We start from the raw sequence: 11,799 nt of genomic DNA on the forward strand, positions 1-11,799 counted from the left end.
AAAAAAAAAAAAAAGAAAGTATTTCTCTGTTTGTAAGCAATACTTTAAAAATTAATTTAACTATATACTGTACAGTTGATTATGACAATAAAGGAAACATTGTTTCTCTAGGCCAGATTTCCAGAAAAATTACTAAGTCAGAGTTTGACTCTGGATATATAAAAAAAAAAATTTATCAGTTACACATTGAAACTCGTTTTCTTTCACTACATCTTTTTCAGTACTGCAGTTTATATTCTTTTTTTTTTCTTTGCTAATGTGATAGACTAAGTTGCAGTTTAATTTTCATTTGGTTTTCTTTTTTATTTTTTTGAGACAGAGTTTTGCTCTTGTTGCCCAGGCTGGAGTGTGGTGGCGTGATATCAGGTCACTGCAACCTCTGCTTCCCAGGTTCAAGCAATTCTCTTGCGTCAGCCTCCCAAGTAGCTGGGATTATAGGTGGCCACCACCATCCCCAACTACTTTTTTGTGTTTTTAGTAGAGATGGAATTTCACCATGTTGGCCAGGCTGGTGTTCAACTCCTGACCTCAGGTGATCCACCTGCCTCAGCCTCCCAAAGTGCTGGGATTATAGGTGTGAGCCACCACGCCCAGCCAACTTTCATTTGTTAGCAAATCATATTAATAACAGGATTAAAACTATAAACCTTGATTGGGCTTACTTAGAAATGTTTAATTCTTCCTCTGTAAGTTTTAAACTAAAGCACCTTAGTGGTGATACATACACTGCTGATGTAGTAGATAACTCCTATGTTACAGGATGTCTGTCTAACAATTTATTTTATGGATTCAAGTTATTAACAGAATAAAGTATAAAATTTTTCTAGATTTGATTTTTCTCCTTTGTGCCATAGATGGTTTAAATACAAAATAAATAGGCTTTTTAGTGAGAATTTAATATACATCTAAAGCCAAATAGGAACTTTTGGACAGATAAGAGTGAGCCGTTTTTGTAAAAAATAATATTTTTATTAGTTACATATCCCAACTCTTAAGGTTTCTGTGAGAAAGTAAAAGGTGCAAAAAAATCATAATTAGCAGAAGTTAAATGTAGGAATTTTTCTCCTTTGATCTGCTTACAGTTTTGAAGCTCTGACAGTGAATTCAAGGCTAACATTTTAATATTATTTTTGTTTCAGGATGGTAGAACTGAAGGAAATGGTTTCTGATGTCAATCTCAGTTTTAATAAGCTTTCCTCAATATCCTTGGAGTTATGTATGCTTCAAAAATTGTCTTTTTTAGATCTCAGGTATTTATTGATACTACTGCTTGATTTTTTAAAAAATTATAACTTGTCTTTGAGTTTTGCCTAACTTATTCCTTTTACCGCATATTTTCCTAGGTACATATGGAAACTGATCTTTATTTATTGACAATAGTTTAAGAGAATGCTAACATAGTATTTAGGAAACCCAAAAAAGAATTTAGGAAAAATCTTGTAATCAGATATTTTTCATTGGTAAGCAATTAACCAGTTATGTGATAAGACAAAATTATTGAAAATATTAACCTATTCTAAGCAAAATTACAGACAACACATGGAAAGTATTTTCTTTATGTTGTTTCTTTTCTGGTTATTCAGCACAACTTAATGCAGACAATAACTGGAGAAAAGTACAAAGAAAAAAATATAGATCGTACTGTAGAAAGTATGACTTTTACATATTAGGCTTGACTTCTGTACACAAAGAAATAGGTTAGAGAAAAGTATTTGTAATAGGTGGTCATCTAGTTGGGAATAATTTTCTCACAAGTATTTCATTACTAGTAGTTATACAGCTTCTAAAATCCTTTTACCTTTTTGTTAACTTTTCTTCTAACATTGCTCCCAGGTTCTTCCAACAGTAAATGAGATTTTGTTTACTGCCATGTTTAATTGTAAGAGCTAAAAAAAAAAAATAGTCATTCTGTAAATTTAAATTCTAAACTTAAGAGTAGGAATAGATTTGCTTAATACCTATGGAGTAGGAAACTCCAAATCTCTGAATAGACAGAATCTCTTTAAATTCCTGGTTCATTTTTAAAATTATTTAAAAATTCTTCTTAGGGTAGAATTTCATGTCTGTGTCATATGTATTAACACCAATACAATGTTTATTTTATGTGGCATTGTAGACATTGGGGAAGTATTACAGAACCCACTTGGAAGGAGTTAATTAGTTTACAGTGTTTACCCTGTAATCACTATTAAACGTATAAAGAACTCATTGCATTATCAATTGATTGCATATTGGTATTAAGATTTGGCACACTAACTGAATAATTGTGGTAAGTGACTGATTCAGAATTCTCAGAACTTAGTCTTAATAAGACCAGATATCAAGGATTGACAAACTGATCTACATATTTATTTTTCTGCTCAACATTTTAATTATAAATTAAACTTTAAAATTTTTCAAACTTTGTAAATCATCTGTTTTGATTTCCAATTTAGGAATAATTTTTTAAATTCTTTGCCAGAAGAAATGGAATTACTGGTAAGACTACAAACGATCAATCTTTCCTTTAATAGGTAAGAGACAGAACAGACAATTTTAATTGTTATTCTGTAGAAATACATAGATCTCTCTAATTGGAAAAACAACTAAAAGCCAAATAACAAAAAGTCCCCTTTTACTTTATTTCAATACGCAGATTTTATTTTCACTTAGTTCTTAGAATTAAAAATATTATCATCTTCTTAGAATTCTCATAGTTGATGTCTAACATATTTTTTGTTCCTTTTTACCATTTTGAAAAACCTGTAGGAGGACAGATGTGCAGATAAATAATTACAATTGCTGTAATGGAAGCACAGTGCAGAGGAAAATGTGTCTTCTGAGTTTACTTCAAGGTAGAGGAGATAGCATTGAAACTGAGGTTTGAAAAATAGACATTTGTCAGGCACTCGGGTAGAGAATATTCTAGTTAGAGCAAATAGCATATGCCAAGGCACAGAGAGGTGAGAACATATGGGGTGTTTGGGAAACTTCAAGAAGTTCAATGTGCTTTGGACAATAAAGCAAGAGGAGTAGAAATAACAGATAAAGTTTGGCAAGTAAGCAGTACCAGCCCTGGAGCTTTTTACATTAAACGAAACTTAGATTTTATTTTGCAAACACTATCAAGACACTGCAGATAATTAAGACTAACTAATATTTCTTGGGAGCTTATTATTCTGCTGGTGTACTAAGTACATGTAATATTTCCTGCATAAAAGAACCTACATACTAGGTTCTGTTACTGTGTTCCTTTAAAAAAACAAGGATTTAGAAGCTAAACAGCTCATCTAAGGTATGCAAAAATAGTGAATTATACATCTGAGATTTGAGTCCTGGTGGTTTGACTCCAGAAGTTGGGCTCTTAACAACTGTGTCACATTGTTTCTTATGATGAAAATGGATTCTAGAAACAATTTAATTAAAATATTAATAGTTGGCCAGGTACAGTGGCTCACACCTGTAATCCCAGCACTTTGAGAGGCTGAGGGGGGTGGATCACCTGAGCTCAGGAGTTTGAGACCAGCCTGACCAACATGGTGAAACTCCATCTCTACTAAAAATATAAAAATTAGCTGGGTGTGGTGGTGGCCTGTAATTCAGGCTACTTGGGAAGCCGAGGCATGAGAATCACTTGAACCCCAGGAGGTGGAGGTTGCAGTGAGCCGAGATGCGTCACTGCACTCCAGCCTGGGCAACAGAGCAAGACTCTGTCTCAAAAAATAAATAAAATTTAAAAATAAAATATTAATAGTAACATTTAATGTAACCCAGATAATGTTTTAAAGTCTTCAAATATATTCATTTAATCCTTATAACCAGTGTATAAGTTTAGTACTATTATTATTCCTCATTTATAGATGAGGAAGCGAATGCATAGTGATGTTAAAATATTGCTATTTTAATTTTTCTTCTGTCTGCTCCATTACTTGTGCTTTCTAGTATACAGATTGCACCGTTATTGTCATTATTTAAAAATATGTGCGCTTCTCAGATCTCTCCCTATTTTTACTTGTGAATTGAGCTGTCAGTTTTATATTGTGTTTGTCAATGAACCATCGGTTACATGCAAGTAACGTCTTTGGGGAGGTGCCAAAAGCTAGCCTAAACTTCTGTGTTATCAGGTAATTATCTTGTTCATGGGTTGCAAGGTGGGAAGAGAAGAACCTACTAAAGGGATCATTTGGTCCATCTGTACTCTTGGCTATTGCTTCTCTAGTCTCACCGGAACTTCAGCACTGCCTGAAGTTCATACTTCACTATTGCTTTTTTTGCATCAAGGCAGCAAAGGAATGGGGTGGTATAGGGAAGTGAAAGGCTTCTAAACCTTTTTAGAAAGCTTCTAAAGCTTTCCTTCTGCCCATTCTTGTATTTTCTAGTGAAGGCTCAGGTTTACCTCATGCTAAAACTATGCTAGCCTTTGTCCCCTAAGGGTTCCTCACCATTTTGTGTTAATTCCAAGTATTGCTTTGATCGATATTCACCTTCTTATATCTTGTGGCATCTTCAGGGTTGCTTGGACAAGAAAGCCAGCAGTCTATGCTAGTTTGTTGTCTTTTTAAGAACCCAACGTGTACTCATTTTGGAAGCCTCAGTCAAAGCAAACTATAAATCTTAAATTTTAATATATGAGTGATTATGTTTCATAAGAAGTAAACGTGAATGGAAGAATACCTACATGGATACATTATAGGGAGAATTTCCAGAGCAGATTTCCTCTTCTCTTGAATGTGAACAGAAAAACGGGAGAATTTACTCTGAACTTTTGCTGATTTTATACAACAAATAGTAACTGTTACAAGTCTGTCTGCTTAACATGTATTTCAAGGTTTTCAAAATTAGCGCTTTTTCTTTATTTTTTATAAAATTCAAATACAGGACTTATGCCAATTACAGAATAACACACACTAATGAAAAAATCGTCATGTCAAATTTGAGATCATCTGTTTTAGGAATGATTTTTGATGTCTGATTCCAGTATATTTAGGTGTTCTGTTCATGTATTAATAGGTTTAAAATGCTACCTGAAGTTCTATATCGTATCTTCACACTTGAAACAATTCTGATTAGTAATAATCAGGTTGGTTCTGTGGACCCTCAGAAAATGAAGATGATGGAAAATCTTACCACACTGGACCTTCAAAATAATGACCTCTTACAAATTCCACCAGAGCTTGGTAATTGTGTGAACTTAAGGTAACTGCACCATTCTACTTCATTGTTTCATTTATTTGACTGATTTGTTGAAGTGATTTGGTTTTCTTTTGAGATAAATTTGCAGGAAGTTAAAGTAACAGATTTAACATTTTGTTAAAAATAACAGGTAACAAAACTCAGAGTCCCAATTCTGTTTTTCAAATTTTACCAAATATATATTTTTAGTTTTGCTTATATGGTATAATATATGTGTAAATATAATAACTAATTGTTTCTAGTGGCACTTTGCTTATCACTGTGTTTATAACCTGAAACTACTGTGTAAAAATGTCAGGGAAATATTAACTCCTTAGCTTTGAATACGGGATTTTTTGAAATTGATTGCAGAGTGCCACTATCCTATTTCAAGCCCAGCATAGTCTTCCTCACTCCTTACATCTGCTTTCCCTCAGCATCAGGTACTTTTACCCTGTTTTCGTCATAATTGACCAATGAATGTCACCTTTGAAAGCATTCCCTGCACTCCAACCAGAATTAGTCCCTACCCTGTTTTCCCATCATGCTTCATTTGGACTTATTTATACAATTTTTGGGTTTTTCTTTGGAAAAGAGTTGTCCCTGTGCCTAAAACATAGTAAACACCCAGTAAGTGCTTATTAAGTGAATATAAAGGGAGTTTGAGAAATCAACAGAAAGCCAAGAGCTTAAGTAGGATATGTCAGAAGTAATTTAGTTGCTGAAAACTGCATATTAATGATTTACTATATTTTACTTCACTGGGGCAACACTGGTATCTGCTCTAGTACCTCATATTAGTAAATTATAGGAGACAAGTACAGTTGATTCTTATTATTTGTGGCAGTTATGTTCTGTAGACACTCTGAACACTGAATTCGTGAATACAGATCTATCGCTCCTAGGGGAAATATAGGGTTAGGTTCTTTCAAGAGTCTAGTCCCAACGTTTTCAGCAACCATTCAATACAAAACTTTGTAATATGTGTGTTTCTGTAGTAAGACACTTCACTTAATATTATTATTGTGTTGTTAACATTGAAGTCATGGCCAACAGCACTATAAGTCATACCTGAACAAAGCTTACTTGACACATGTATATTTTTTCATAATTCACATTTGTCCTTAGGAGGACTAGACAGTACTTTGGCATTACACTTGGTGACCATTTAACATTGTGAAATAACCGACAAAGGTATGAAAATTTGAAAAATGTAACACCAAATGAACCACCAAAAGGACCCGTTTATAGTAGAAGAGCTGAAACAAGAAGGCAAAGTGTCACCTTGTTCATCCTTAGCTAGGAACATGCCCGTGGGATGACTCCAATCTTTTGCTCCTCTGTGCATGTTTACGAATGACCTCGGAAGTGCCACACATATTGATTTGGGGGTTACAAACTTAGTGAGTGGGCACGTTTGCAAATATAGCACCCACAAATAATGAGGATCAACTGTAGTCAACTTTTTTTCTAGAAATTAAGAGAATAAATCTTTAAAAGAATTTCCAAGAAACAAATATTTGAAGATATAATTTAGATCAACAATATGGTTGTGAGTCCTTTGATTTTTGTTTACATAAACACTTAACTGTTAAAAATTAATACAAAAGCTTTTCAGTTGAAGACATTTTATTATCTAATGAAACAACAAGCTCTTAAATCTTAAGTTAAACTCTCAGAACATGTAAATAGATTTATATATGTATATGTGCTCAAAGGAGGGAGAGGACAGGAATGTGTTAATGTTTTTGGGAAGAAGGGGGTGGGGCAGTGGTGGTGATACATTGATTACATTATAGTCCTTGGCTTGGATGACTCATGCTGATATTTGTTTAAATCTTACTTGACCATTTAGTATGTAGTCATTTAATAACATTGCGAAGGCTGGATAAAAGGGTGGTTCAAATCACAACTCCACCATTTAGTAGCTATTTGATACTTAGTATTTCTTACCTCTCTAAATTTGTGTTTTCTCATCTATTAAAATAGAACTATTAATGGTACTTGCATCATAGGATTGTTAAGAGTTAGTGAATATAAATTACCTGTCTCAGTGCCTTTCACAAAACAAGTATTCAATTAATGTGTTTTGGGTTGTTAATTAGTATAATTCTAGTGTTTAAATGCTCAGATTTGAAAAGGGACAAATAGCCCAGGGATGGCGGTTCACTCCTGTAATCCCAGAACTTTGGGAGGCTGAGGTGGGTGGATTACTTGAGGCTAGAAGTTTGAGACCAGCCTGGCCAACATGGCGAAATATGGTCACTACTGAAAATACAAAAATTAGCTGGGTGTGGTGGCTGGTGCCTGTAATCCAAGCTACTCGGGAGGCTGAGGCAGGAGAATCACTTGAACCTGAGAGGCAGAGGTTGCAGTGAGCTGAGATTGCACCCCTGCACTTCAGACGAGGCAATAGAGCAAGACTCTGTCTCAAAAAAAGAAATAAAAAGGGGCAAATAGAAAAAGAATACACAAATTTTATTTATAAAATTACAAATGAAATTATGAAATTAGAAGAAAAACCTTGTTAATGGAAAATGTTTACATTCTCAATTTCTCTCTTTTGTTTAGAACATTACTACTGGATGGAAATCCATTCCGAGTTCCTCGAGCAGCCATATTAATGAAAGGAACAGCTGCTATACTTGAATATTTGAGAGACCGAATTCCTACTTAACATGGAGTTGTTTTATAACCTTTGTCATGTTCTATTAACCCTGGTTAATTCTAAGGAGGATATAACATTTGTTTTAGTATCATCGTAAAAGATGATTGCTATAATTGATCTTGGTAGTTTCCCAGTATTACCTACCCATTGGTATAATTAGCCTGGGCCACATTCACTGCCAGTAAATATTTTTACATTTTTATTTAATATTTTTGTAAGGTGTTATGTACATTTGTAATGGTTATAACCACAATGTGTTCATACATTTGTTCTAAATGTTTTGCATGGGATTTATCCTACTAACTTTCATTTTCTTATAGCAAGCAGTTTCTTCAAAAGTGAATTTTTATCTAATGTGGTTTAGTATTGTAATAGCAAAGCATTTTCGTAGAACTGTGTTTTTTTCTCATTTCTTTTTGTATTCCATACAATGTGACCAATTGACTTGAATATAACTAGCCAATATCTACCTTTCTATCAGATATAATATTGAATCGAATTTTGTTGAATACTGTACTTTGACATTTAAAAAATAAGACCTTCTTATCTTGGGCCACATGTCAAAAGAAAAAGAAAAGAAAAATATACTAAAAATAAGACTTCTCATTACCCAGGATAGGACTTTTGCAATGTGGCTAATCTTAGTACACATTTCAACTTAAAAACCTATTTCAACTTAAAAACCTAAAAATATTTCATAATTTTAAAATTTACTTGCAATCTTGGTAAGACTAAACTTGCAGTATTTTTCTAAAAGGGAATTTGATACAGGTAAACTTGATTTAATAAAAATTAAATATAAACATTTTTGTTTATACCAAAATTATCAGAAGTAGGTTGATTAGTCATTATAACGCCATATGATTCTATTAAGAAGTTCCTTCAATAGCATGTATATCAATTTATATAGATAGACAGGTAGCTAGATAGCTTTTGGATGATGGAGGCATGCTTGTATTATAAAAAAAAATTGTTAATAAAGATAAATACATGTTCAGAATAAAAGTTACATTTTTCAAATATTGATTACAATGTTTATGTTTATGTTTTTAAAAACATGCCTTTTTGGCTGGGCACAGTGGCTCATGCCTGTAAATCCCAGCACTTTGGGAGGCTAAGGCAGGCAGATCACTTGAGGTCAGGAGTTCAAGGCCAGCCTGGCCAACATAGTGAAACCCCCATCTCTACTAAAAATCAAAGAAAAAAAGAAAAGAAAAAAAAAACTAGCCAGGAATGGTGACACCTGCCTCTAATCCCAGCTTCTCGGGAGGCTGAGGTAGGAGAATCACTTGAACCCAGGAGGCAGAAGTTGACTGACAGAGTACCAAGAGCGTGCCACTGTTCTCCAGCCTTGGGCAACAGTGAAACTCTGTCTCAAAAAAATAAAAAACAAAAACATGCCTTTTTCTTATTACAACTCTTTTTGCTGACTACGAAGTCTGCTTTGATAGTAAACAAAAGACACTTTACAATAAGGTGACATTTTATTATTTATACAATAAGGAGACTTTTATGTTATTCAAAACACTTTTTTAAATACTGAAAAAGTTGAGTACACCAAAGCCGAAAAATGGCTCTGCTATACACTGCACAGCATTATTTTAGTCCCTGTATTTTGTATCTGTACAGAAAGCATCTTCAAAATGCATTCTAATCACATTGTACACCTTTACCAATTAGTGTCAATACATAAAACTGGAGAATACAGCTTGCATTTGCAAATTAACTGACAAAGTAATTAATTTCACTGGATCAGTAAATTTAAAATATAGATTCATAGGACTTCTTTGCACATAAAATGAAGCAGCTTTCAAGGTTGTTATGGTTTCATACTGCAAAAAAACCAGTAAGTACATTCACAATCTATGTTAAAGTAGTAAATATGTTTTCATTCAGTTTTATTTACATCAATATGTAGTTCAACTAAAAAGTACTTTTAATTGTGATATAGTAGTCTTTTTAACACATACAAAAATGACAATTTTGTATATATAATTTAAGCTCAAAATCACAATTATCTCAAAATATTAATTACAATACAGCCATTTCAGTTAAACATGTTGTGATTTAATTTTTTTATAAAATGGTAAAATTGTATTATTAAAGTAAGCAATTTGTTTTGAATTGGCTAGAGTACACCCAAGTAGAAAACCTTAAATGTTAAGAGGTGTTTCCTGCCCCCCCCACCCGAATTTGTTTACAGCCACCTAAGCTAGCAAAGAGACAGAAAAGGCCCCAATTTATAAAGATTAAGCCTCTTTTGCTATACTGCTGTGGCTTATTGGTTCTTCCATAAAAGCTTTACAAGGGGAGTGTCAATAAACTATGCAGTGAAATGCATGCATTAATATACAGTATGTCTATGTAAAATGTCAATGTTTACTAATGCACATTAAAAAGTTCACAAAGACTGCAAAATAAGTCATAAAGAAGCACTTTCTCTACCAGTTGAATATTGTAAATTTGAAAACGACTTGATAACATAATGGGATTTCTTTGAAATCAGATCCCAATTCAAGTTCTTTCTCTGGCTAAAGGAGCGCTGGTTACTTGGCCTTAAGATGTCACTGTTGTGCTGCACATATGGTAGTGAAGTCAGATATTTAAAAAAAATGAGTCTAGAGACTGTCTTCATTTTACTAAAATAGTGACCCAAAGTTGTATCACTGCTTAGAAATTTTTCTTAAACTTACAGAAGAGTGAAATATTTCCTGAAATGAGAAAAGGAAAATTTATGTGTGTTCGTTTGGCATATGAGAAGATACTAATTCATATAGGTAGAATTAGAACTTCTTAATAGAGTAATAAAAGGATAATGCCCCACAATAACTGAGGTCGAAAGTAATCAATTAGCAAATAGTTTAGGACAAAACAATTTTCATACTTAAAAATCCAAAACATAGTATCTAGTATCTGTTTACATATAATTCTTAACAAACCATTTGAAAACCTACCACTGTCTTCCTTCAGAATTGTTCATGTTAGGTTAATATTTCTTTTTTGAATAGAAAGAGCCTAGTTCATATTATGGTTTTCTTATATACAGCTGGTTGGGGTGCCCTTGGGTGGTTATAAAGTGGAAAAATAAAACTGTAGTACTTTCAATAGCCAACAGTAATCTTGCAGTAATTTTATTTTTTTCAAGGTCTTTTGTGGTGGTCTTTAAAATTTACAAATAGAATTTGGTAGATTTACTTCTAATTTCCCACTAGTAAAAAATTTCTCCTTCATATGAAGACAGTGTCATTATCCTTAGGCTTCCTTTAGTCCCTACTGAGTACAAAGAGCCACTTGATTGGCTCTTCAAACAAAAACTATCATCTGGTTTATCTATCAATTACCTTTCTCTTCATTTCAAACAGAAAATAGGTTTGCATTTTCAAAGATGAAAGCGTACTTGAGGATGTTAAAGAGAAATACCCAAACATAAAGCAGCAATATTAAGCATTCATTGCATTCCACTGACGCTAGATGTCATCAAAGCTAAAACCAAATTTCCTGGAGTAAAACTTAGCATACAACAGTCCTTACTGACCTGAACCAGATGTCTTTTCCACATTCAAGACCAGTAAGAGTCCTCTGAGTATAAAGACTCTATAGGTATTGAAAATAAAAATTATTTCAACAGTATATTCTGAAAATTAATGACCTTTCTAGCAGATATGGGAACTGCTTTATGTTCTGTTTGCCTGAGAGTTGCATCTTGCTTTTCCTATGGACTTTCCAAAAAATTACATAAGATTTCCTCACTAAATAAGACATAGTCTTTAGTAGAGGGTTGGGGAAGGTTAAGAGGAATAGAGAGATACAAAGAAATACAATGTGATTTCTTTTGTCCATTTGTCAAATGCTTTCTTTAAGCTAGCTATTATAAAGGTCAATGGACCATACCTGGGCATTATTTAACTTCATTATTTTAGCTGTGCAAAACAAATGTGCAAAGAAAAACACCTCCTGTGTATGTGTGTCTATATATAGAC

At 33.3% G+C, this 11,799-nt stretch overlaps 1 protein-coding gene across 4 annotated transcripts in view; it reads left to right on the plus strand.

Annotated features, from left to right (window-relative positions):
* LRRC40 (leucine rich repeat containing 40) overlaps positions 1-10,926 on the plus strand; it is a 77,046-nt gene extending 66,120 nt beyond the window's left edge. For 2 of the 4 annotated variants that reach the window (XM_017531958.2, XM_017531966.2), the window contains 4 exons: positions 1,140-1,250; positions 2,436-2,513; positions 4,990-5,175; positions 7,723-10,926. In XM_017531958.2, the coding sequence (XP_017387447.1) occupies positions 1,140-1,250; positions 2,436-2,513; positions 4,990-5,175; positions 7,723-7,828 (481 nt within the window). In that variant the 3' untranslated portion in view covers positions 7,829-10,926. The remainder of the gene's footprint in view (positions 1-1,139; positions 1,251-2,435; positions 2,514-4,989; positions 5,176-7,722) is intronic. The other 2 variants (XM_017531959.2, XM_037739749.1) reach the window with 2 other exon arrangements.
* Positions 10,927-11,799: the final 873 nt, after the last annotated feature.

Source organism: Cebus imitator, unplaced genomic scaffold, assembly GCF_001604975.1.
Source record: "Cebus imitator isolate Cc_AM_T3 unplaced genomic scaffold, Cebus_imitator-1.0 Scaffold3, whole genome shotgun sequence".
Lineage (NCBI taxonomy): Eukaryota > Metazoa > Chordata > Mammalia > Primates > Cebidae > Cebus > Cebus imitator.